Here is a 27,774-nt window from a genome sequence, read left to right as displayed (position 1 = left end):
ACACTAAATACAGGTGTGTTTTAGCGGGTTCGAGGCTCGAGTAATTCATGTGTAAAAGGCTGATGTGCAGCAGGCCCGTGCGAGGTAGATGGCCTTTTAGCTATTATGTTGAAGTGATGGTGGGGGTATAATGCATGTGAGAAGTGATGGTGGGGGTATAATGCATGTGAGAAGTGATGGCGGGGGTATAATGCGTGTGAGAGCGAGATGGGGCACTACTGCTACTCCGCCACTGTTGTATCAGAACATGACTGACTGAGAACACAGAGAATTACCCAGCTGCTCATTCTCATCACAGAGTCTACTTGATTCAGACATGATGTAGCTACAGTCACATCTAACTAAAGAGACGCTACCCAACATCTGAATCTTTTCTCCTAACTCAGGTGTGCCTACGTTCTTTGTTCTTCTATTTTTTCCAAGATTTTTTAAATTCTATGAATGTAATGTACAAGTACAGCAGGACGATTATGGAAAAAGTCGATTTGGTCCAATGTGCATGTATTTATTTATTTATGTATGTATTATTTATGTATGTATTTATTTACATGTATTATATACTGTGCATGTATCTGATGGGCGTGTTTTCCCTCTTCGTCCTTTGTGAGAGGATCTGAAAATGAATACCATGCAGAGGGGCTGTGGACAGAGGAGAGGCAGTGTGTGTGTGTGTGTGTGTGTGTGTGTGTGTGTGTGTGTGTGTGTGTGTGTGTGTGTGTGTGTGTGTGGGGAAAAGACGTACAGTCCAGAAATCCACTGCTAGGTAAACACACCCCAGCTCATCAGAACCAAGCAAAACCCTGTGGAGCTTTAGAGGGTTTAAATTCTACTGCTCCGTCTTTAGAGGGTTTAAATTCTACTGCTCCGTCTCAAATAAATCCTAGAGTGTTCTTATGCTCGGTAGCATGAGTCTGTTGTGCAGATGTCGATGTCGGAGTTACACAGTTGTTTCGATCTTTTCAATGATCTCTATCAGGGACTTGGAGGGGGAGAGCAGCGAGCACTCGTCCTGATCCCAGAGGCTCCCAGGGCTGGAGTTCCCATCTGTGCTCAACTCGTCGCCCTCCTCTTCGCTCTCCTCCTCGCAGGACTCCAAGTAGTGCAGGCCCAGCGCGTTGATACCAGAGTCCTCGGAGCTGGACGGAGAGGAGCAGTGGTCCATTTTGGGGCCCTTGACCTTGTCCACGGGGCTGGGGGGTTTGTGTTCAGTGCACACGGGCTGGACCGCCTGCCGGGCCGGCCGCGCCGCGGGCCGAGCCGGCTGGCTTTTGGGCTGAATTGGGGGTATCTGAGGGGCAGGGGGCGCAGGCGGGGGCGGGGTGGCCGCTCCAGGCGGTTCCGGTAAGGGAGGCGGCGGGCGCTGCACGTAGCACATCTTCCCGTTGATGCGTTTGACGATGTAGTCGTCCACAAACAGGTCGGCGATGACGCAGTACCTGGGCGACTCGAGGTGAGGCGGCGACTGGAAGCAGGGGGCGATCTTGAGGAAGCGCTCAGCCAGAGAGACGGACAGGTCCATGGTGTTACTGTACTCTGTAGCAGCAGGCGGCACCGCCGTGCTGGGGAGCAGGCACACATTGGTCATGGGCTGGTACACATACTTGCCTAAAGGATAAAAAAAAAACAGAGAGAAAGTATGACAAACAATTAATTCAAGCGGATATATACTTAGACAAAGGCTGTAGTGCTGTTTCAGATGGAAAAGCTGTCGTTAATTTTCAGAGATCACTGCACGCTGCAGACTATCTCTGTAATTACAATGTTGTTTTACATGCTACAAAACAAGATCAGCATTGTTTGAATAGGAATGCCCAGAGGTGAGCATTTACTGAGTAGTATCACCATGTGGAAACATTTTTTTCTAACAACATTCTCTGTAGAAAGCTTGGATTTGGAAGTGTGTAAATACATTTTTCAGCATGTCTCCACCTAGTACACAATATTGAAAGATGAGGAAAACGTGGGGTGGGAAAGTGAGAATGAATAGCACCGTGTGTCTGAGATGATGGATCACCCATCTCCACTTGGAGACTGTAAAAACTACCAAAGACTAAATATCTGCCTTGAACTCAGTGATGGAGGCGTGGCCAGATGGAGGCGTGGCCAGAAGTGCAACACGGCTGACAGTTTCAGCTCTTAGAGAGCAATGCAAAAAGAAGATGGCAAAACCGGGACACTCACTCAGTCAGGACATTTAGTGAAGGGGCGGGGCTAGGGAAGAGGGGCCGTAGCTCGGGATAGGTAGGTCCTAGAGAGTCGGGGTTCGAGAGGTGGGTACAGGGGGAGTGGCTGGGGGCATGTGAGGGGCAGACTTAGGCCATGTTCACACTAGGAGGCCAAATCTGATTTGTGAACTTTAGTGACCTATTAATGACTTTATCCAGATTGGTTTTATGAGTCTGGACGCTCCAAGTCTGATTTGTGTCACTTGTCCCAAACCACATTATGGAGGTAGTTTCCAATCTGCTTCAAATGTGCTCGTGACTTGAGTGCGGACGCGCAGATCCACCAAATCTGATTTGAACGTCACTCGCAACTCGTCATCAAATGCTTCTGCGCAGGAAAACCACGTCACCAACGTACGTATTTACTGACGCCCACGTCGTTACCATAGCAACCCATGCAGATAGTCTGTTTAGGTCTGGACACACAGATCCGACTTGAGAATCAGATTTGTGGCAGTGCGGACACACTCCCAAATCAGATTTGGGAAACCAATCAAGATAATGATGATTATTGACTTTATCAGCAAATCTGATTTGCCTGTAATGTGAACATGGCCTTAGACTTCCATGTTGAAAACAATTAGCCATGTTGTTGCAGTAGCCTACCCTCCAAAAATGGCCTAAAGTGCCATAAGGCTGAATGGCCACACCACTGTGCTGTGGGCTTCTATTTGCGCTTGTTGCCCCTAGAAGTGGTTGCAGGACTTATGGGGCATTCCGTTTGTAGCTACTGGGAACTGGGGATTTCACGGGTCAAAGGTCAAGAAAGCCCCCTGTGACGTCACCTGCCCTCGGATTTCCTCTACCGATCTCAGGGAAGCCTCACCAGCCCGACCTCAAAATCCAAGATGGCTTCAACAGTGGTTAAAGTTGTAACTGTTTATTTGCACTTTTGTCTTACTGTATGTGTGTCTCCTTAAATCAGACAGCCATACACACAGTTCTGTCTCACTTCTAACTGAAGCAAGTGTTTGTATGCATTGTTTATCAACTGTTATTGCTAACAATGGCTGGCCTGACTAGAGCTAACCCTGACTGGTTTCCCGACTGTTTAAATGGAACGCACAGAACTCAGGTGTGACGTCACTCAACTGGGATATCCCTAGTTCCCAATACAAAAGGAATGGCCCATATACAATAGTATAATAGACACAATACAACAGTAATAGTAGAATTACTAGATAGAAGCCATATAATGATGTTTATGCTTACAAAATGTGATTAGCTGAATTCTTGTTAAGCAATTATGTGTGGCAGTAAGAGAAAAGGATTGGATAGGTGTGGTGTAATACATAGAGCCATATACATACTGACACTGTACATGAAAAATGGATATACATAAATCCTCAAGACAGAATGTGTTGTAGAAAGTGGTTGACATGAGTTTTCAAACCCTGTCTAATATGTGATTCAGCCATTCCTTCTTGGCAGCAAACACTCACCCACACATGGTGATTGTGCAAAATGATTGCTTCTAAATGTCACTCGTGTCATTTGTTTGCAGCCCACTGCCTCCAACTCCGAGCTACGCTGCCTGAATAGTGTGGTTCAGATGAATAGTGTGGTTCAGATGAAGAGTGTGGTTCAGATGAATAGTGTGGTTCAGATGAATAGTGTGGTTGAATAGTGTGGTTCAGATGAGTAGTGTGGTTCAGATGAATAGTATGGTTCAGATGAAGAGTGTGGTTCAGATGAATAGTGTGGTTCAGATGAAGAGTGTGGTTCAGATGAAGAGTGTGGTTCAGATGAAGAGTGTGGTTCAGATGAATAGTGTGGTTCAGATGAATAGTGTGGTTCAGATGAAGAGTGTGGTTCAGATGAATAGTGTGGTTCAGATGAGTAGTGTGGTTCAGATGAATAGTGTGGTTCAGATGAATAGTGTGGTTCAGATGAAGAGTGTGGTTCAGATGAATAGTGTGGTTCAGATGAAGAGTGTGGTTCAGATGAATAGTGTGGTTCAGATGAATAGTGTGGTTCAGATGAAGAGTGTGGTTCAGATGAATAGTGTGGTTCAGATGAGTAGTGTGGTTCAGATGAAGAGTGTGGTTCACGTGGTTCAGATGTGTGTTTAAGTGGCTCCCTGGAGAGAAGATGACAGGCCTACGCATCACTTCTCTCTCTGTGGGCTTGTCTTGTGTTTGACAGGCAGGGGGAGCCATTCAATCAAAATCCCAGCTCACGCTGAAAACAGTCAAGGCACTGCAAAGCAAGTAGCGTGGCTTTGCACCGCTGAACGGACGGATCAGGCCTGTAATGCTGATTGCCAATCAATTTGTGCTGCACACAAAGGCTGTGGCTCAGGAGGTAAAGTGGGTCATCTACTAATCAGAAGGTCGGTGGTTCGATCCTCGGCTCCTTCAGTCGAAGTGTCTTTGGGCAAGATACTAAACCCCAAATTGCTCCCAATGTGTGGTAAGGCTCTTTCACACCGGCCTTGAAAGCTGAAAAATGCACGGAAAATAGTATCCGCGCCTCCGATGTGAAAGTCATGAACGCGCGCGTTGGTGGGTAATTCTTGTACGCCTTTTGTCCCGGGAGCAGAGCTTGTCACAGTCCCGTATTAGCAGGCAACCCGCCTCCACTTGAAAGCGTCGGAGCACCAAGCCGGAACAGTGTGAATGCTTCATAAAAAAATTACAGGGGAAATCACCTCATGCAGCAAGAAAGACAGATAGAAAGTAAAAAAAGTAGCCTGCCTATACAATCATGCGCCAGGAGGAATGCTCCGTGCCTGTAGTAGGTTAGGCTTGATAGGGGTAAACATCAATAGGCTTTAAACGATGTTGACATTAGTAGCCTAGGTAAAATTAACGGATATAATAATACGCTTCAGAGGACTTAGCTGTCTGTGGCGAGTTGGTCTGACGATTTTCCCTCTGGAAACCAGCTCCAGAACTGCAATCTGTCTAGCTAGCCACTTGTGCATTCCCTACAAAAACTAGTAGAGTAGTCATGTGCATTTATAGCTATACTATTCCCCCGACGAACGTTATGCAGACTGCAGCTGTTTGATATGCGGGCGTCGTCTTTCAGAACGGAGTAGGCTACGGACGCTAATTAGGCTACTTAACACGTTCACTGCCATTGACGTGTTGATACGTCAAAAAAAATCCAACGGTTGACTGCCAATGACGTGTTGATACGTAAAAAAAAAAAAAAAAATTGACGGTGGGACGTTGATCTAACCCTTTTACATCTCTTATATAAATATTGGAGCCACCGAACGTGTACAACCCATTCCACCGACCCACTAAGTGGCGACAGTGCTCTCCAGACTAGAGGAAGCCAAGCAAAAAGCAGTGTGAGGAAGCCATTCTCATGAAAATGGATTGGCGAAAACGCTTTCGCTTTCGTGCTTGGGAGCTGGCGGTGGGGGATTGCAAATTTGCATAATAGATTATGGGTGCAACACACTTTGAAACACCTTTGAAACACCAGCAGAAAGGAATCGCAAGCAGCTTCATTCCAGCTGAGCTCACAACCGAAAACGAACAAGCCTCATTCTCATACTGTAGGCGAAAACGCTTTCGCGCTGGTGCACACGGGCGCACAACGGTGGGGGGTTCCAAAAATTGACTGGGTGCAAAACACACTTTAAAACACGCAGCATAAAGCCTAGAATCGCACAAAGCTTCATCAAAGCTCTCAACCGAAAACCCAAGAAACGAGCAGCCCCATCCAGACTCGCCGACGAGGGGGCCGCCAGGGAGGGAGGCTGCTCAAACTCGCAGCAGCAGCAGCAGCAGCAGCAGCAGAAACTCACTTGTGACAAACGCTGCTGAAAGCCACCAGAGACACGCCCACGGAGGGAGGAGTTTGAAGGAGAGGGGGTTCAGAACTATATTGTTTAGATGTCTGATGTCTCACTGATGCCAAAAATAAATGGTTAAAGTGACTGTTCTGCCTGTTTGATTGAATTTCACAAAACTGCGATTATCTCAGCTTTCAGTCTCAGACGCTGAAACCATGCTCTACTCAACGGCTAATATCTACATAACTACTAACTCTACAAACTAACTCTTTTAGACAGAGAAAGCACACATTCTATTAGTTCTTTTGAGATATTTTGTGTTCACAAAATCTTAGCAGAAAAGAATCCTCGGCTCTTGAAAGATGAGCCAGAATCCTCAAAAAAGAAGCTACCTACAGTAAAAAAAAAACGGCTGGCAGTGAATGTGTTAATGGGAATAATTTGCTTTACACAAAAATGGAACCAAAAGATAAGAATTAGCCTTGTACCTAATAGGCTACATGATGGTGCATGATGCATCCATAAAGTCGATCAGATGAAGATTGAAAGCCTGGTTACCATGCTGCATGTGGACAACACATTACACAAGGAATTACACAAGGTGACACCATATCCATCTGCTTAGTCAGTGAATTTACTTCTATGAAATGTGTTGTATAAATAAAGTTGGCTTTCCTTGAATGCAATTCATGCAACACTTCGCTGCCAGAAAGTCGGCAGATGCACTCCGCGGCGGAGCCCGTTTTGATATTAAGGCGAGTCCGCCCACCATGCAAGTGGTGCTCGCCTTTCAATCCGGGAGCGGGGGATTTCACCTGAAAGTACACTGCAGGACGGGAATGTGGCCGTGCTGCTTGGCTCTGTGTGAAAGCAATTTCTGTGGCGAGGCTGCGGGCTTTGCGGGACTCCTAAACTGCAATTTTGCGCGATCTGTGTGTGAAAGAGCCTACTGCTTACCACCATCGGTGTATGGATGTGTGTGTGAATGTAGGCGTTTGTTGTAAAGTACTTTGAGTGGTCGGTGGTAGACTAGAAAAGCGCTATATAAATACAGAGCATTGACAAAGGAAATCGCAAGACGCGTAGTTATCTAAACCTGCTACACAATCACAATCAAAGTTTCTCACTTTAAAAATGGCTACTGCTAAATGCTTGCACCCACCTATTACACTAAAGGGCACGTCAGAAGCTATCCATGCATGAGAAGCAATTAAACAGGCAGTGACTTAAGTTGGTGTTAAGTTGGTGTTAGCATTCTGTGTAAACCGTGTTCAAACAAGAAACATAGGAGCTAATGTCCATACAGATAAAAGGAGGAAGAGTAAGCGTGTTCTTTTTGAGAGAAACTCAGTGGTCGATGGTGAGAATGAGAGGAGTGAGTTCAGTGGTCCATGGTGAGAATGAGAGGAGTGAGTTCAGTGGTCCATGGTGAGAATGATAGGAGTGAGTTCAGTGGTCCATGGTGAGAATGATAGGAGTGAGTTCAGTGGTCCATGGTGAGAATGAGAGGAGTGAGTTCTGTGGTCCATGGTGAGAATGATAGGAGTGAGTTCAGTGGTCCATGGTGAGAATGATAGGAGTGAGTTCAGTGGTCCATGGTGAGAATGAGAGGAGTGAGTTCAGTGGTCCATGGTGAGAATGATAGGAGTGAGTTCAGTGGTCCATGGTGAGAATGAGAGGAGTGAGTTCTGTGGTCCATGGTGAGAATGAGAGGAGTGAGTTCTGTGGTCCATGGTGAGAATGAGAGGAGTGAGTTCAGTGGTCCTGAAACCTGCACACACTCACAGACTGTACACTGACTGAAACCTCCACACACTCACAGACTGTACTGAGTAAAAGCTAAACATGAACTGACAGCCAGTGGACACTGCCTATGTCTGCAGTTCAGGCAATATTTGATATTCATGTGTGCTGAACCTCCGTATTCCCCTGCGCTGGAGTCCTTGCATGACAATGTCAGTTATTTTGAGTTCTCCTCTATGAGCCCAGTCTCCAGTGTGTGTGTGTGTGTGTGTGTGTGTGTGCTTTCAGTCCCCAGGGTGAGTGTGTATGTGTGTGTATGTGCTTTCAGTCCCCTGTGTGTGTGTGTGTGTGTGTGTGTGTGTGTGTGTGTGTGTGTGTGTGTGTGTGTGTGTGTGTGTGTGTGTGTGTGTGTGTGTGTGTGTGTGTGTGTGTGTGTGTGTGTGTGTGTGTATGTGCTTTCAGTCCCCAGTGCGCGTGTATGTGTGTATGTGCTTTCTGTCCCCTGTGTGTGTGTGTGTGTGTGTGTGTGTGTGTGTGTGTGTGTGCTTTCCATAGTTTTGAGGACCAAATGTCCCACAAGGATAGAGAATACTATTAAAAAGTTAGCTGTTAACTGATAGAGAATACTATTAAAAAGTTAGCTGTTAACTGCTATTGGCAATGTACTTTGCATTTATTGGCCCTTTTTTGTTGTTTGCTATTCTTATGTACTGTATAAGGATCATAAAATATAGACACAATGATGTCATGTTGAGACGTTTCTAGTGCGACTACAATATAGTTTGATATGAGAAAAAAATGAGCTATCTAAAATATAAATGCTAATCAGAGTCAGTGTCTCAGAACCATTTCACCATTTTGTACCAATATTCAACGATCATACTGGAAGAAATCCATCGTAAAAGAGGCAGAGATCAGAGTTTCTCCACTGACAGCAGCCTCAATAGACCACAATGCAACGCAGCCACAAGACATGTTGTGTTAGTATCTCTATCGCTCTCCACCACCTACATGAAGGAACCCACCCACAGCTGGATAAATCCCACCACGGTTCACGGCCGCTCTCTGGGGATTGTCGGAAGGCATTCTGGGAAATGTAGGAAATCCCTAACGGAAGTTGAAGTAGACGAGGCAGGTTGAGGGAAAATGTGTACACTGAAAAAAGTAAAGTCACAAAAAATAACATAAAAATATAAAAATTGTTGCTAACAGTATAAGAGCATCGGAGGGTGGTCCAGCATCACTCCAACCCCCTGCTGCCCATCTGTGCCCCGCCTCCTCCTCTGTGCCCCGCCTCCTCCTCTGTGCCCCCCCTCCTCCCCTGTGTCCCCCCCTCCTCCCCTGTGTCCCCCCCTCCTCCTCTGTGCCCCCCCTCCTCCTCTGTGCCCCCCCTCCTCCCCTGTGTCCTCCCCTCCTCCCCTGTGCCCCCCCCTCCTCCCCTGTGTCCCCCCCTCCTCCTCTGTGCCCCGCCTCCTCCTCTGTGCCCCCCTCCTCCTCTGTGCCCCCCTCTTCCTCTGTGCCCCGCCTCCTCCTCTGTGGCCCCCCTCCTCCTCTGTGCCCCCCCTCCTCCTCTGTGCCCCGCCTCCTCCTCTGTGCCCCCCCTCCTCCTCTGTGCCCCCCCTCCTCCTCTGTGCCCCCCCTCCTCCTCTGTGCCCCGCCTCCTCCTCTGTGCCCCGCCTCCTCCTCTGTGCCCCGCCTCCTCCTCTGTGCCCCCCCTCCTCCTCTGTGCCCCCCCCTCCTCCTCCTCTGTGCCCCCCCCTCCTCCTCTGTGTCCCCCCCTCCTCCTCTGTGCCCCCCCTCCTCCTCTGTGCCCCGCCTCCTCCCCTGTGTCCCCGCCTCCTCCCCTGTGTCCCCCCTCCTCCTCTGTGCCCCCCCCCTCCTCCTCTGTGCCCCGCCTCCTCCCCTGTGCCCCCCCCCCTCCTCCCCTGTGTCCCCGCCTCCTCCCCTGTGTCCCCCCCTCCTCCTCTGTGCCCCCCCCCCTCCTCCTCTGTGTCCCCCCCTCCTCCTCTGTGCCCCCCCTCCTCCCCTGTGTCCCCGCCTCCTCCCCTGTGTCCCCCCCTCCTCCTCTGTGCCCCCCCCCTCCTCCTCTGTGTCCCCCCCTCCACCTCTGTGCCCCCCCTCCTCCCCTGTGTCCCCGCCTCCTCCCCTGTGTCCCCCCTCCTCCTCTGTGCCCCCCCCCTCCTCCTCTGTGTCCCCCCCTCCTCCTCTGTGCCCCGCCTCCTCCCCTGCAGTGGCACATAGCTGGCCAATGACTCCACTTTTGAGTTAATGCAGGAGCCAGTCTCTTTGAATAATGCAGCATGTAGTCCATCTCTCTCTCTCTCTCTCTCTCTCTCTCTCTGTCTCTCTCTCTCTCTCTCTCTCTCTCTCTCTCTCTCTGTCTGTCTCTCTCTCTCTCTCTCTCTCTCTGTCTCTCTCTCTCTGTCTGTCTCTCGCTCTCTGGCTGTCTCTCTGACTTTCACTGTTTTTCACAGAGCTCAACATCACTCCGTCCAAATGTCCAACTCTCCTGTCACCCAGCAGGAAGGAAGTACTGGAGGACGAGGCTCAACAGTTCAACACGTTGTGAAGATGAATGAACACAACTGTCTGTCTCAGCTTCTATCATTGTAGTAAGTGCTCATAGGCGATAGTGAGAAGCTTCTGTAGTGCAGGGTCAGGTGAGAAGCTTCTGTAGTGTAGAGTCAGGTGAGAAGCTTCTGTAGTGCAGGGTCAGGTGAGAAGCTTCTGTACTGTAGGGTCAGGTGAGAAGCTTCTGTAGTGCAGGGTCAGGTGAGAAGCTTCTGTAGTGCAGGGTCAGGTGAGAAGCTTCTGTAGTGCAGGGTCAGGTGAGAAGCTTCTGTAGTGCAGGGTCAGGTAAGAAGCTTCTGTAGTGCAGGGTCAGGTGAGAAGCTTCTGTACTGTAGGGTCAGGTAAGAAGCTTCTGTACTGCAGGGTCAGGTGAGAAGCTTCTGTAGTGCAGGGTCAGGTGAGAAGCTTCTGTACTGCAGGGTCAGGTAAGAAGCTTCTGTACTGCAGGGTCAGGTGAGAAGCTTCTGTAGTGCAGGGTCAGGTAAGAAGCTTCTGTAGTGTAGAGTCAGGTGAGAAGCTTCTGTAGTGCAGGGTCAGGTAAGAAGCTTCTGTACTGCAGGGTCAGGTGAGAAGCTTCTGTACTGCAGGGTCAGGTAAGAAGCTTCTGTAGTGTAGAGTCAGGTGAGAAGCTTCTGTACTGCAGGGTCAGGTGAGAAGCTTCTGTACTGTAGGGTCAGGTGAGAAGCTTCTGTAGTGCAGGGTCAGGTGAGAAGCTTCTGTAGTGTAGAGTCAGGTAAGAAGCTTCTGTAGTGCAGGGTCAGGTGAGAAGCTTCTGTAGTGCAGAGTCAGGTGAGAAGCTTCTGTAGTGCAGAGTCAGGTGAGAAGCTTCTGTAGTGCAGGGTCAGGTGAGAAGCTTCTGTAGTGTAGAGTCAGGTGAGAAGCTTCTGTAGTGTAGGGTCAGGTGAGAAGCTTCTGTAGTGCAGAGTCAGGTGAGAAGCTTCTGTAGTGCAGGGTCAGGTGAGAAGCTTCTGTAGTGCAGGGTCAGGTGAGAAGCTTCTGTAGTGCAGGGTCAGGTGAGAAGCTTCTGTAGTGTAGGGTCAGGTGAGAAGCTTCTGTACTGCAGAGTCAGGTGAGAAGCTTCTGTAGTGCAGGGTCAGGTGAGAAGCTTCTGTAGTGCAGAGTCAGGTAAGAAGCTTCTGTAGTGCAGGGTCAGGTAAGAAGCTTCTGTAGTGCAGGGTCAGGTGAGAAGCTTCTGTAGTGCAGGGTCAGGTGAGAAGCTTCTGTACTGCAGAGTCAGGTGAGAAGCTTCTGTAGTGCAGGGTCAGGTGAGAAGCTTCTGTAGTGCAGGGTCAGGTAAGAAGCTTCTGTAGTGCAGAGTCAGGTGAGAAGCTTCTGTAGTGCAGGGTCAGGTGAGAAGCTTCTGTAGTGCAGGGTCAGGTAAGAAGCTTCTGTAGTGCAGAGTCAGGTGAGAAGCTTCTGTAGTGCAGAGTCAGGTGAGAAGCTTCTGTAGTGCAGGGTCAGGTGAGAAGCTTCTGTAGTGCAGGGTCAGGTGAGAAGCTTCTGTACTGCAGAGTCAGGTGAGAAGCTTCTGTAGTGCAGGGTCAGGTGAGAAGCTTCTGTAGTGCAGAGTCAGGTGAGAAGCTTCTGTAGTGCAGGGTCAGGTGAGAAGCTTCTGTAGTGCAGGGTCAGGTAAGAAGCTTCTGTAGTGCAGGGTCAGGTGAGAAGCTTCTGTAGTGCAGAGTCAGGTAAGAAGCTTCTGTACTGCAGGGTCAGGTGAGAAGCTTCTGTACTGTAGAGTCAGGTGAGAAGCTTCTGTAGTGTAGAGTCAGGTGAGAAGCTTCTGTACTGTAGGGTCAGGTGAGAAGCTTCTGTAGTGTAGAGTCAGGTGAGAAGCTTCTGTACTGCAGGGTCAGGTGAGAAGCTTCTGTACTGTAGGGTCAGGTGAGAAGCTTCTGTACTGCAGGGTCAGGTGAGAAGCTTCTGTACTGTAGGGTCAGGTAAGAAGCTTCTGTAGTGCAGGGTCAGGTGAGAAGCTTCTGTAGTGCAGGGTCAGGTAAGAAGCTTCTGTAGTGCAGGGTCAGGTGAGAAGCTTCTGTAGTGCAGGGTCAGGTGAGAAGCTTATGTAGTGCAGGGTCAGGTAAGAAGCTTCTGTAGTGCAGGGTCAGGTAAGAAGCTTCTGTAGTGCAGGGTCAGGTAAGAAGCTTCTGTAGTGCAGAGTCAGGTAAGAAGCTTCTGTAGTGTAGGGTCAGGTGAGAAGCTTCTGTACTGCAGGGTCAGGTGAGAAGCTTCTGTAGTGCAGGTGAGGTTGAGTCATTAACAACCTCTTTGGTTTCTGTGTTTAATGTCTGTATGTATGAGCATATACCAGCAATCTTCATTTAGATACTGACTGTGCAATTTGGCAAAACTGAGCAAAAACAAATGATTTGTGCAGATTCTTATCGTGCCTCACAGCATCTAGACCCATTTGGCCGGTGGAAATTGTCCGCTCAAACTTCCGCTGTTCTCTGTGTTGAAATGGGTCCAACAAAAGGGTCTGAAAGCCTGTCCACCACAAACAGAGGACAGCAGGTGTCAGCAGAGAGACTGTCCACAACAAACAGAGGACAGCAGGTGTCAGCAGAGAGACTGTCCACAACAGAGGACAGCAGGTGTCAGCAGAGAGACTGTCCACAAACAGAGGACAGCAGGTGTCAGCAGAGAGACTGTCCACAACAGAGGACAGCAGGTGTCAGCAGAGAGACTGTCCACAACAGAGGACAGCAGGTGTCAGCAGAGAGACTGTCTGAAAGCCTGTCCACAACAGAGGACAGCAGGTGTCAGCAGAGAGACTGTCCACAACAGAGGACAGCAGGTGTCAGCAGAGAGACTGTCCACAACAAACAGAGGACAGCAGGTGTCAGCAGAGAGACTGTCCACAACAAACAGAGGACAGCATGTGTCAGCAGAGAGACTGTCCACAACAAACAGAGGACAGCAGGTGTCAGCAGAGAGACTGTCCACAACAGAGGACAGCAGGTGTCAGCAGAGAGACTGTCTGAAAGCCTGTCCACAACAGAGGACAGCAGGTGTCAGCAGAGAGACTGTCCACAACAGAGGACAGCAGGTGTCAGCAGAGAGACTGTCCACAACAAACAGAGGACAGCAGGTGGCAGCAGAGAGACTGTCCACAACAAACAGAGGACAGCAGGTGGCAGCAGAGAGACTGTCCACAACAAACAGAGGACAGCAGGTGGCAGCAGAGAGACTGTCTGGCCCAGGACCAAGAAATTCCTTTCCTGCTTCCTGTTCCATGCAGCCAGAGGCAAAGCCCCGCCCCTGAGGCACTATTGACTATCTACTGTTAGGTGCAGTGTTGTAGTACACAAGTCTAAGACTCGGATTCGAGGCCGAGTCTTAGACTAATTTTCAGGAATGGTGACTTGATTTGGACTTGAGCACTCATAACTCGGACTTGGACTCGAGCCTTCAGGCATTCGGACTCGGAAGTTGGAGACAAGAACTCGGACTTGTGAATTGATAAAGACTGTTTTTTTTGTTTTTGGTTAATTTTTTTTTTTTGTAATAGGCCCTAATAATCTGGCGTAAGTTATTGATAGCAGGCTTTGGTGGTATTAAGGTATTACCGTATACCGGGGTATTTAGAAATATCGCCAGTATGATTTTCAATACCGTCAAAACCCGTTTTCTATCTTTTCTGTTCATCCAAAATAGTCGCAAGTATCCTTGCCTGTGTTGGGCTTAGCCTGAATTATTTGTATTCGTTTATTTTTATTTTATTTTTATTCTCCATTTGTAGGCTACTTTTTTTTAACCTTATTAATAGGCAAGTGTATACGTGTTACAGGCTTGTCCATTCACTTAATTTAATTGTCATTCTCCGTTGAGCATATTTGTGATACAACATTGTGCATGTAAATAACGTTTTCTAACATAGAAGTTGCAACTTTTTTGTATCGATGAATTCATGAATTTGGAAACTTAGCCAACAGAAGAATGATTTGGAGATAGAAAAGAAACACTTTTGGCTGGTTACCTGGTTACATCCACATAAATTGTCCTCTCTAATGATTTTTGAATCAATTTTCCTGCATAGTGAACATGAAGCCTCAAATCCATTTAGGTCAGTCCATAGCTGTGAAGGATGTTCAAACTTAGCTGGGTGCTGCTCTGCCTGTAGTGCTTCTACAGTGGTAGAAGCACTATGGTTCCCAAACAATGAAGAATGCCTCCAGGGCTGCGCTGACCTAACATGACATCTCCTGACCCTTAAATCATAAGGATAGTCTTTCATGATTCAGCACTGTGGTCAGTTTAGGATGAATCAATATGCCGGTAGTATCTCAAATCTTTACTCGGATAATGCTCCTTTGGAAGTGGCTGCAAGAAACAACTGCATAGTATGGACGCAGATGAGGTTGCCAACGTGAGAAAGACTTGACCCAAAAAAAAATCGAATATCCTGTGTATTCCTTTGTGTGTAGTAGCACAGAGTATTTTAAGCTCCACTCATGAATTGGAGATGACAGAGAAGCAGCTGACTGATTGTTCAGAAGTCATTATGTGCGTTCTTGATGAGTCTTGTATTGCTTTGCCTTGTCATTTTAATCAATTAGCCAAGGATCAAAAGTAAAAGCATTCAGACCAGGTGGCTCCATGTGATGCTGTGAGCCAATTCTCTCATCAGCATCATCTCATCAGCAACACAGTACACAGCTAACTACCACTGATGTCACCAGCTGAGACAGCACAGCCTCCACCTACATGATGGTGTCACCAGCTGAGACAGCACAGCCTCCACCTACATGATGTCTGTCACCAGCTGAGACAGCACAGCCTCCACCTACATGATGGTGTCACCAGCTGAGACAGCACAGCCTCCACCTACATGATGTCTGTCACCAGCTGAGACAGCACAGCCTCCACCTACATGATGGTGTCACCAGCTGAGACAGCACAGCCTCCACCTACATGATGATGTCACCAGCTGAGACAGCACAGCCTCCACCTACATGATGATGTCACCAACTGAGACAGCACAGCCTACACCTACATGATGTCTGTCACCAGCTGAGACAGCACAGCCTCCACCTACATGATGTCTGTCACCAGCTGAGACAGCACAGCCTCCACCTACATGATGTCTGTCACCAGCTGAGACAGCACAGCCTCCACCTACATGATGTCTGTCACCAGCTGAGACAGCACAGCCTCCACCTACATGATGTCTGTCACCAGCTGAGACAGCACAGCCTCCACCTACATGATGATGTCACCAGCTGAGACAGCACAGCCTCCACCTACATGATGATGTCACCAACTGAGACAGCACAGCCTCCACCTACATGATGGTGTCACCAGCTGAGACAGCACAGCCTCCACCTACATGATGGTGTCACCAGCTGAGACAGCACAGCCTCCACCTACATGATGGTGTCACCAGCTGAGACAGCACAGCCTCCACCTACATGATGGTGTCACCAGCTGAGACAGCACAACCTCCACCTACATGATGGTGTCACCAGCTGAGACAGCACAGCCTCCACCTACATGATGGTGTCACCAGCTGAGACAACACAGCCTCCACCTACATGATGGTGTCACCAGCTGAGACAGCACAGCCTCCACCTACATGATGGTGTCACCAGCTGAGACAGCACAGCCTCCACCTACATGATGGTGTCACCAACTGAGACAGCAAAGCCTCCACCTACATGATGTCTGTCACCAGCTGAGACAGCACAGCCTACACCTACATGATGTCTGTCACCAGCTGAGACAGCACAGCCTCCACCTACATGATGTCTGTCACCAGCTGAGACAGCACAGCCTCCACCTACATGATGGTGTCACCAGCTGAGACAGCAAAGCCTACATGAATTTAGTTTTGCTCTTTTCCTCCAGCAAACGTTTCAATAAAGCTGCGACTAAATGGAAACTAGTGGAAAGCCGTCATAGCACGACATGTTTTCCTTGCTGCTACTTGCACATCTGATGAGTGTCTTCTGTTCTGAGAGCAGATAATCATGACAGAAAAGTCTTTTGGAGGATCTTTAGTTTGCAGAGGCATGAAGGAAATAAGAGAATCCAGGATGTATGTCACAGGTAATTCCTCCAAATGTCTCCGATGACTGTAAACGCAGCACAGGTAGATAATGGAAATAATTGGAGAGTGGGAATAGTCAAGAGAAAGGACGCTCGACTCAATCTTATTATTATACACGTTGACCTTTTGTATTTGTTTGCCTGAAATCCTATTAAAAATGTAATTAAAAAAGGCAGTCTCCTGTACCAAGGCTCCCTGTGGGGAATGCAAAGTGATCCGCTTAGGAACAAGTTTGTATTCCAAGCGACGACCATAGACATGTTCAAACCATACACATGTTCAAACCATAGACATGTTCAAACCATAGACATGTTCAAACCATACACATGTTCAAACCATACACATGTTCAAACCATACACATGTTCAAACCATACACATGTTCAAACCATAGACATGTTCAAACCATAGACATGTTCAAACCATAGACATGTTCAAACCATACACATGTTCAAACCATACACATGTTCAAACCATACACATGTTCAAACCATACACATGTTCAAACCATACACATGTTCAAACCATACACATGTTCAAACCATACACATGTTCAAACCATACACATGTTCAAACCATACACATGTTCAAACCATACACATGTTCAAACCATACACATGTTCAAACCATACACATGTTCAAACCATACACATGTTCAAACCATACACATGTTCAAACCATACACATGTTCAAACCATACACATGTTCAAACCATACACATGTTCAAACCATACACATGTTCAAACCATAGACATGTTCAAACCATAGACATGTTCAAACCATAGACATGTTCAAACCATACACATGTTCAAACCATACACATGTTCAAACCATACACATGTTCAAACCATACACATGTTCAAACCATAGACATGTTCAAACCATAGACATGTTCAAACCATAGACATGTTCAAACCATAGACATGTTCAAACCATACACATGTTCAAACCATACACATGTTCAAACCATACACATGTTCAAACCATACACATGTTCAAACCATACACATGTTCAAACCATAGACATGTTCAAACCATAGACATGTTCAAACCATACACATGTTCAAACCATACACATGTTCAAACCATACACATGTTCAAACCATACACATGTTCAAACCATACACATGTTCAAACCATACACATGTTCAAACCATACACATGTTCAAACCATACACATGTTCAAACCATACACATGTTCAAACCATAGACATGTTCAAACCATAGACATGTTCAAACCATAGACATGTTCAAACCATACACATGTTCAAACCATACACATGTTCAAACCATAGACATGTTCAAACCATACACATGTTCAAACCATACACATGTTCAAACCATACACATGTTCAAACCATACACATGTTCAAACCATACACATGTTCAAACCATACACATGTTCAAACCATACACATGTTCAAACCATACACATGTTCAAACCATAGACATGTTCAAACCATAGACATGTTCAAACCATACACATGTTCAAACCATACACATGTTCAAACCATACACATGTTCAAACCATACACATGTTCAAACCATACACATGTTCAAACCATAGACATGTTCAAACCATAGACATGTTCAAACCATAGACATGTTCAAACCATACACATGTTCAAACCATACACATGTTCAAACCATACACATGTTCAAACCATACACATGTTCAAACCATAGACATGTTCAAACCATAGACATGTTCAAACCATAGACATGTTCAAACCATACACATGTTCAAACCATACACATGTTCAAACCATACACATGTTCAAACCATACACATGTTCAAACCATACACATGTTCAAACCATACACATGTTCAAACCATAGACATGTTCAAACCATAGACATGTTCAAACCATACACATGTTCAAACCATACACATGTTCAAACCATACACATGTTCAAACCATACACATGTTCAAACCATACACATGTTCAAACCATACACATGTTCAAACCATACACATGTTCAAACCATACACATGTTCAAACCATACACATGTTCAAACCATAGACATGTTCAAACCATAGACATGTTCAAACCATAGACATGTTCAAACCATACACATGTTCAAACCATACACATGTTCAAACCATAGACATGTTCAAACCATACACATGTTCAAACCATACACATGTTCAAACCATACACATGTTCAAACCATACACATGTTCAAACCATACACATGTTCAAACCATACACATGTTCAAACCATACACATGTTCAAACCATACACATGTTCAAACCATAGACATGTTCAAACCATAGACATGTTCAAACCATACACATGTTCAAACCATACACATGTTCAAACCATACACATGTTCAAACCATAGACATGTTCAAACCATAGACATGTTCAAACCATACACATGTTCAAACCATACACATGTTCAAACCATAGACATGTTCAAACCATACACATGTTCAAACCATACACATGTTCAAACCATACACATGTTCAAAAAGGAAGTGAGGAGGGCTTGAGGATGTTACACTACATGTTTTGGCACCATGCATGAGTGGAACGGAGGCTGTGAGAGGAGAGGAGCAGAGAGGAGACTGTGAGAGGAGAGGAGCAGAGAGGAGACTGTGAGAGGAGCAGAGAGGAGGCTGTGAGAGGAGGAGAGAGGAGCAGAGAGGAGACTGTGAGAGGAGAGGAGCAGAGAGAAGACTGTGAGAGGAGGAGAGAGGAGACTGTGAGAGGAGCAGAGAGGAGACTGTGAGAGGAGGAGAGAGGAGACTGTGAGAGGAGAGGAGCAGAGAGGAGACTGTGAGAGGAGAGGAGCAGAGAGGAGACTGTGAGAGGAGGAGAGAGGAGACTGTGAGAGGAGAGGAGCAGAGAGGAGACTGTGAGAGGAGGAGAGAGGAGACTGTGAGAGGAGAGGAGCAGAGAGGAGACTGTGAGAGGAGGAGAGAGGAGACTGTGAGAGGAGAGGAGCAGAGAGGAGGCGGTGAGAGGAGCAGAGAGGAGACTGTGAGAGGAGCAGAGAGGAGGAGAGAGGAGACTGTGAGAGGAGAGGAGCAGAGAGGAGACTGTGAGAGGAGAGGAGAGGAGGCTGTGAGAGGAGCAGAGAGGAGACTGTGAGAGGAGGAGAGAGGAGACTGTGAGAGGAGCAGAGAGGAGACTGTGAGAGGAGAGGAGCAGAGAGGAGACTGTGAGAGGAGGAGAGAGGAGACTGTGAGAGGAGAGGAGCAGAGAGGAGACTGTGAGAGGAGGAGAGAGGAGACTGTGAGAGGAGCAGAGAGGAGACTGTGAGAGGAGAGGAGAGGAGAGGAGCAGAGAGGAGACTGTGAGAGGAGAGGAGCAGAGAGAAGACTGTGAGAGGAGCAGAGAGGAGACTGTGAGAGGAGGAGAGAGGAGACTGAGAGGAGGAGAGAGGAGACTGTGAGAGGAGGAGAGAGGAGACTGTGAGAGGAGGAGAGAGGAGACTGTGAGAGGAGGAGAGAGGAGCAGAGAGGAGCAGAGAGGAGACTCTGAGAGGAGAGGAGCAGAGAGGAGACTGTGAGAGGAGCAGAGAGGAGACTGTGAGAGGAGGAGAGAGGAGCAGAGAGGAGACTGTGAGAGGAGGAGAGAGGAGCAGAGAGGAGCAGAGAGGAGGCTGTGAGAGGAGCAGAGAGGACCCTGGCACTACATGCAGAGCAAACCCTGCTGCATGCTTCTCACTGGGCGCCTTGCTTCTGCCTGATTCAGCAGCAGGTAGATTGTCAGCACGCTGCAGGACTGTTCTACGAGGTGAAACTGTGAATTACATTCGAAAGGGAAGCTCAGGTGAGGAGCGAGCTCCGGTGTGACGTGACGGCTCTGTCTTTCAAAGCAGAACCAGGCTGGAAAGAAGCTCCTTCAAGACCTTCGGTACAGCCAGAGTAACGTTAGTGAATATTTCAGGAGGGTAGGAGGAAGTCAATGTAGAGTCAGTACCACTGAACAGGCTTTGCGGGGAAAAATAAACCCTGGGTGTGGCTCATAACGAACACTGGGTTGGCATCCATAATATTTCTGCCACTATTTCAAATGACTTCATTCTGGATCTAAATCCAACGATTACAGGCAAAGATTACAATGTGACTAATGCAGTTAGACATCATGAGCTCCTGCTACTGACTGGTGACGAGCACACGGCACATTGTTGATCTGAGGATTTCAGGGTCGATAGATCCTCCAGGATAAATAAGGACAACTGACAGAGATGGATATCCTGTGGTGTTGGGTCACAGCTTTTGTGATGCCACAGACAGCGTTGAGTTGTCAAGTCAAGTCAAGTTTATTTATATAGCCCTAATTCACAAGCATGTCCCAGAGGGCTTCACAGAAAATATGTCTAGCTAATTCTAGCTGACACAACAGTAGCAAATTACAGTAGTAATGATAACACATTGAACAATTGATAGAGAAATAGAGAAAATATAGAAATATAGGATAGAGCGGAGGAGAGAGCAGTTGTCCGGTTGACAAAGGTTCAGAGTGAGTTGTATCTGAGAGACATGGGTGGCAAAAATGGCACTGACATTTACATTTTTCAAAGTGAGGGTATAAGGATGGAGAGCTGTGATAGGCCTACACTTCAGTTCAAATGAACACAAATTTGACTGAACAGTTTTATGATTGGCTGCATGTTTCTACATTTTTGTGGAGAATTGAATGGATAAGAAGGGCCATGTGTTATAACAACGTGATCAAATGATGATGATGCTGATTTGTTTGTTTTACCCAAATGGTAAATTCATTCCAATTCACTTATGACCATAGGTGGACAATCTAAATCTAATCATAAATGAGAGGAGACTTAATTGTGTGATGTCATCATCAAGCAGCACTTTCTCAAGTTGCTACATTGACAATTAAAGGAAAGTTGATTGATTGAAAGATTTTGTATACATGTACATCTATTTATACATACATGTATGGTTTATATTCCTGACAAACTGTTGTAGTTCATATTGTCACACCAATTCTGCTGCAGATTCTCAAGTGTTTTTTTGTTTTATTCAGTACATGTTTCAGCTTCATGAAGCGTATTGTGTAGTGTGTGTGTGTGTGTGTGTGTGTGTGTGTGTGTGTGTGTGTGTGTGTGTATATATATATAACACTATCTGGGGAAAGACACCTTGTGCATTCAGAACCAGACATGCATCCATGAGCTATAAAGCATCGGCCCACTTGCGTTTCAGTACAAACTGTATTGCAAAGAGAAAGAGATTAAAGATAACATCATTTAGGAAGATCTTAGTAGCTGGAAGTATGAATTTCAAAATAAGATTTAATTTTACATTAAACAATAGTCAATCACTCTAATCATAATAATGATTCAGCAGATACAGGGCCTATATTAAGACAATGTTTCAGATAGTCAATATTATTGTTTGATGGAATTCGTTTTAACCACTAGGCTACATTTAAGGCCTGTCTATTTCTACCATCATGGTACTGTAAGCTATACTGAAAGTCTGGGCTGTTATGCACATATCACATATTAATTCACCGTGTTGACCAGCCAGTGTAAAGTGAGGGGAAAAGAGAGAAATGTGTTTAACAATGGACTCACTGACACTGAAAAACATTCCCCTTCCTCTCAATGTCCAGACTACATTGTTCATTGTATCAACTATTCCCACAAGGGCGTCAATTGGTTAATATGGAAAGACTTATCTCACCTCTATAAGTGAATTCACATGAGATCTTCTTGTTATCATAGCCTACTGAAGAACAAAGAATAAAAACTAAAAATAAATCAATCCAGAAATCTAGGTTAATTGTAAATCGGATCTAAAAATAAATCACACCTCCAATGTCCCCTGAGAGCTGTGCGCGCCTGTAAACTGATCATTTATCAGATAGACCGTCTTATCCTGTCATGTCAGTAGGCTAATTGCTCGACTTTGTCTCCTGAAATTTTCTCCATGAATGATCTCATTGCAGGCACTATATTGAGTCAATCACAATCCCGTTGTGTGACAAGAAGGTACTTTTTTTTTTTATGATTATAAAACATGGTTATTATTAGCTATATAAACACAACTTACAGTGACACCAGCCCAGGTGACAGCACCAGTGCAGCTTGAAACACTTCCCGTGGCTGTGCGTCGCGCAGATGGACAGTCCATCGCACGGTAGGAAGTCGGGTCTCCCTGCGCAGCTCCTGGCCAAAGCTTGCGCCTCGTCCAACTTCTCACTCTTCAGACACTTCTGTGCTCCCGAGGCGGCCATGCCAACCAACATCCCTGGATCAAACCCCCAGTCTATGTAAACTACCACATAGCTGTGGGTGGGTGACCGAGATGCGGGGTTTACAGACTATGCAGGCAGCCCAAAATAAGGCGATTCAACTGGGACACCGAACGGCGTTGGATGCCACAAAAAAAGACCCTGAGCAGTTGGGTTAATGCTCACAAAAACGGATCATATCCTATAAAAGTAGAAAACGGTCGATTATTAGCGAGGTGAAATTTCATCTCGCCTGCCTCCCGATCTATCCATCCTCCCTTCGCGTCGGGAAGGTCCTCTGCTCTGCGCGCTGCTGACGCGCGGTGGGAAGGTCCTCTGCTCTGCGCGCTGCTGACGCGCGGTGGAAACAACTTCCTCACAGAACGGGAGGAGTCCACACACACAAAGCAAAGCCATCTGCTCTGTGCACTTCAAACCCAGTCTGTATTGTTTCATCATTCCCTCTATGAACTCCAAACCACTGGGGTTTGAGGGGGGTCTTACTCTTGATACAGCCTCGATTTCACCGTGAATGTTCACACATTGCCTACAATATTTGGAAATATATCTTGGTCGTTTTTTCAAGTCATTTAGATTCTCTTCAATCACGAATTTTCGATTATGACCATTAATAACCTACAGTAAAATACCGAGGCAACAAACAGCATAGAAATATAATATCGTGGCCATAGACAAAATGGAGCAGCAGCATAAATAAATATATTCCTGTGGCGTCAGGAGGAGCCTTGGGCCACTAGATGGCGATCCAAACATCTGCTGATGGCTGCATGCATGGGCATGAGTTTTTCCCTGGGAATATGAGCCATTGATTGATATAAAAGTAGTTTAGCTCCCTCAGCTCTGCTCTCTCACCGCTGCTGCAGGCAGCTGAGTCAGCAACACCCACAAACCGGAACACACACGATACCGGAACAATACATGGCTTGATTTCCAATATGATGAACAAGCATAATAATAAATGCCACTAAGAGGTTACCAACAGCCAGAGATGGAATATTATGTCAACATAATTTCTACCCAAGGGTAATATGTTGTACTAAATAAACATCCCACAAATAAGACCGTATAAATCACAATTATACACACATTATAAAGTGCATCTTGAAAGAATAAGATATTTTATTAAAGCAATAGGTGAGATTATTATGATCCATCTTTTGTACACATAACAGAAGCAGTTACACATTTCAGACATGAACTGATTGGTAGCCACCACACAAGCTCAATGAAAGAAATACAGCTGAATAAAATATATCCATTCTCAGGGGTCCTGCACATTTTCCATTAAAAAATTCCAGACCTTTCTGTCAGACCATATTTGACATCTGAGTACACAAGGGTGTCATTATGTGTTGAAAAGTGGTCTCCCCCCACCCGACTTCCACAGAGATATGAGCAGGTGATTATGAGAGGGGAAACCACAGACAGCTGAACTTTTTACCGACAAGGAAAGAGTAAATACTTTATCACGAATGCCCGCAATGCAGCTGTCAGGCGTATAAACAGAACAAAACTCATTTCAATATATTTCTCAGTTTGGGCTTTGGCATCTGATTTGGCATCTGATTTGAAAGTGTAAAGAGTGAGACAGGTGGGATTTGAACCAGTGAACAGCTACACACACTCAATGAGTGCATTTACATGCACACTAATAAACTGTTTATTAGTGGATTTCTAGAGTTACATGATGATTCAAGTGTCATGTAAACAGCACCTTTATCAGATAAATCCCATTATCAGTTTATGAGAAAACCCATAAACACACCTAGATTACTGCGGAGGCATCAGGTTTATCAGACTTTGAGGTGAGTTCCCGCTATTTACTAAGTGCATGTAAACGCGGAAATCAGATTATTGCCAGTTACCTGATTATTCTGTTATCTTATTGTGTGCATGTAAACGCGCTCATTGTTAATCAGAGAAACTGTAGTAGCCTCCAGTAACTGTCACCGATAATGATAATATATAAGAAAATAATCCTCCTTCATCACTGTATCATCATCATTATGGTAGTGAATGAAGACATTCAAGCAGAGAGGTTTACAGCTGGCTGTGGAGCCTCTTGATGACCCCTCTCCACTGTTGGATGGGCGGGCTGCCGGCGGCCACCAGCCTCCGCAGCAGGCTGCAGGGCTCCAGGTAGGGGACATGGGGGTGAGCCTGGTGGTAGTGCTCCAGTCGCTCCAGCACCCTGGCCAGCCCCACCATGCCAGCGTAGAACATGGGCCCCCCGCGGTGCCTGGGCCAGCCGTAACCAAACACATAGATGGCGTCGATGTCCTCTGGCCCCGCAGCTACGCCGTCATCCAGGATGCGGAAGCCCTCGTTGATCATGGCGTAGAAGCAGCGCTCCAGCACCTCCTGGTGGTCTATGCGGCGGGCCACCAGTCCGTGCCGGGCCCGGTACTCCTCCAGAAAGCCGTGCAGCCAAGGGTCAGACCTGGCAACCCGAGCGCCGGGCTTGTCGTACCGGTACCAGCCCCGGCCCGTCTTCTGACCGAAACGCCCCCGCTCGCAAATCAAGTCCCCCAGTGGGCTGTACCTGTGGCCCTGTCGCATCCTCTCCGGCTGTCCTGGCGCCGCGTCGGGGCCCGTCTGTCCCGCCTCCTTCCTCACCCTCCAGCCCACGTCCAGCCCGGACAGGTCGGACATCCTGAACACGCCCATGGCCATCCCAAACTCCTCCAGCGCCTGATCCACCAGCTCGGGGGTGGCTCCCTCCTCCAGCAGGAAGCTCGCTTGTTCCAGGTACAGCTTGAGCATGCGGTTGCCCACGAAGCCCGAGCAGTTGCCGACGGCCACGCTGACTTTACCCATTCTGCGGCCCAGCTGCATGGCGGTGGCCACCGCGTCGGGGGAGGAGCGAGGCCCGCACACCACCTCCAGGAGCTTCATGACGTGGGCCGGGGCGAAGAAGTGCATCCCCACCACCAGCTGCGGGTGGCGGCTGTGAGAGGCCAGGCGGTCCACGTCCAGCCCGGAAGTGTTGGTGCACAGCAAGGCGGCGGGTTTACAAACGGCAGACAGCTGCTGGAAGACTTTCTCCTTCAGGGCCATGTCCTCGAACACGGCCTCGATGACCACGTCGGCCTCCGCTGCAGCCTGGAGGTTGGAGCTGTAATGGACCAGACCGGGCGGAGGAGAAGCCGCCCCGCGTCTCTGAGCCCCGCGCTCCAACATGCCCGACACCGCCTGCTTTGCCTCCGCCAGCTGCTGCTCTTGGGTCTCGATGGCGACCACAGACAGCCCCGTCTGAGCCAAGGCCACTGTGATGCCTCTTCCCATGGTGCCCAGCCCTAAACGGGACAAAGATAGTAACTACATGACGACTAGCAAATTACTTCAGAATCTCCTCCATGTAAGGAGTCAGACGAAAATAAATAAATGAATGAATAAATACAATTTAATTCAAAAATCAGGCCAACCACAAAAAATTGAGAATAGAGACACTGCATGAAATAGGCCACGCCCATCACGGGGGAAAAGCTCAGTTCATTTCCACACACCAGCGTCATTTTCCTTGAATTAAACATAGCTAAAAGCTGTTGTGTGGTGGTGGGCTGCGCAGACAACAAATGTAAAAAATCGCCAGTTAAAAGTTTTTTTGTACTCCCGAGGAAAACAAGGAAGCCATTGAGAATTGGCGAGAAGAAAAATGTGGATGTTGAATGAAGTAAGTTGGGAGTGTTCATCTTCTGTATATACGATCTTTTTGTGCAAGACCGATCATGCACGCGACATAGGAGAACGCCAGGATTGGAGGGGGGGTTTCCGTTTTCCCCCCGTCTTGGGCGTTACGCAGTGTCTCTATAGTACTTGTAAGAGCCATTTTTTGCTGTTCTTTTATTTTGGTTTTCCTCCCACCACTTGGGGGAGCAGTGCCGCTGTCAATTTGGGCAAAGCAGCCAAGGTGATATAATCAACCCATTACCTGGTACAGCTGTTGCTATTTTGGGAGAAGCAAACAAGTTTTTGACCGTGCGTCTATGATCGAATGAATTAACCTGCATTTTATGTTTGTCTATGATTGGACTTAGACTTATCACAAAGGAATTGCTATACGTTTTGTTTGTTATTGGAACATACGGACTGTGAGTAAATAAATCACTTTGTTTTGAAACATTGGACATTTCCTCATTTTTGCACGCGTCTAACATAGCCTACTTTATAGCAACCGTAGTGACCCTTTTTTTGGATAGGCAAAGGGGGCTCTACATTAAGTCAAAAACTTGCTTCATTGGGGAAGCATATGAGGACAGCGTGGGATTTCTTGTTGTCATGTGAGGACATCGTTGGATTTCTTGCTGACGTTTGAGGACATCGATTGGATTGCTGCTGGTGTTTACCTGCGTTCCCGAGCTTCATTCATCTCCCTACCGTTTCTTACCGGGCTGGAGCTGCGGTGCGAGACCAAGGAGGAAACGGGACGTCAGACACCTGTATGCCGGCCAACGCGAAGGTATGTGATGTAGCTACCAACGAATGAATGGCCATTCCAAAGGTGTGCACACAAAACTTTGCGCGTAAAATCCAATGCATTGGTTGAAGGAACGGAGCGCGTCGTTTACGCATGACTGTGCAAATTTGCGTTGCTGAATTTGCATATTGACTTTGACTATGACGGATCATGAGAAGAACATTCCCGATTCTGAACTATTGACTGAGACAGAGTTAGAACCGCCAGCGCAGGCTGCGCAGGTGGATTCAAAGGTGGAGCACTCTGTAAGGGAAAAGCGCGCTGTTAAAATGACAGAAAAAGCGCTTCAGGAAAAAATCAGCTTCTTGCAAAAAGAAAGAAGTGGTAAATTAAAGAGAGCATGGAAAATCAAAGATACAATTGTTGATTTGATGGATGATAAAAGCTACATAAGAGAGGTAAAAGGTACATTTCAAAAGTATAATACTCTCTGTGCTGAAGCAAAACAAAATCATGAAATGTTGTTGGGGTTATTACCTAAAGAAGAGGTGGAAAAACATGAAATGTGGTATCAGGTAAAAATGCTGGGTATAAATGATTTTAATGCTGGTGTAAACAAATGGTTGGTTGACAATGAAGGTTACCTTGATACTGATGTTGACAATGGTACTGATGATGGGGTTGTGGTAGAGCCACAGGACAGTATTTCACAAACAGGACGAAAAAGTGTTGTTTCAAGAGGAAGCAGCAGCAGTAGTACATCATCTGCTCGGCTTCAAGCAGA

General features: G+C 46.9%; 2 protein-coding genes across 5 annotated transcripts in view; both read right to left on the bottom strand.

Annotated features, from left to right (window-relative positions):
* Positions 1-937: 937 nt before the first annotated feature.
* LOC310780344 (UPF0524 protein C3orf70 homolog B) lies at positions 938-22,555 on the bottom strand (the record flags this gene model as incomplete). The annotated part of the gene is made up of 2 exons (XM_083640920.1): positions 938-1,605; positions 22,372-22,555. 2 exons carry the CDS (start codon positions 22,553-22,555, stop codon positions 938-940), a joined length of 852 nt encoding a protein of 283 aa, XP_083497046.1.
* A 1,151-nt stretch (positions 22,556-23,706) lies between these two features.
* ehhadh (enoyl-CoA, hydratase/3-hydroxyacyl CoA dehydrogenase) overlaps positions 23,707-27,774 on the bottom strand; it is a 31,582-nt gene continuing 27,514 nt past the window's right edge. For all 4 annotated transcript variants that reach the window (XM_083641718.1, XM_083641720.1, XM_083641719.1 and 1 more), the window contains one exon: positions 23,707-25,869. In XM_083641718.1, coding sequence (XP_083497844.1) covers positions 24,614-25,869 — 1,256 coding nt within the window. In that variant the 3' untranslated portion in view covers positions 23,707-24,613. The remainder of the gene's footprint in view (positions 25,870-27,774) is intronic.

The sequence above is a fragment of the Poromitra crassiceps genome (assembly GCF_964638095.1).
Source record: "Poromitra crassiceps genome assembly, chromosome: 8".
Classification (NCBI taxonomy): domain Eukaryota; kingdom Metazoa; phylum Chordata; class Actinopteri; order Beryciformes; family Melamphaidae; genus Poromitra; species Poromitra crassiceps.
The sequence above is the reverse complement of the archived record's forward strand: the minus strand, read 5'-3'. Positions and strand labels throughout refer to the sequence as shown.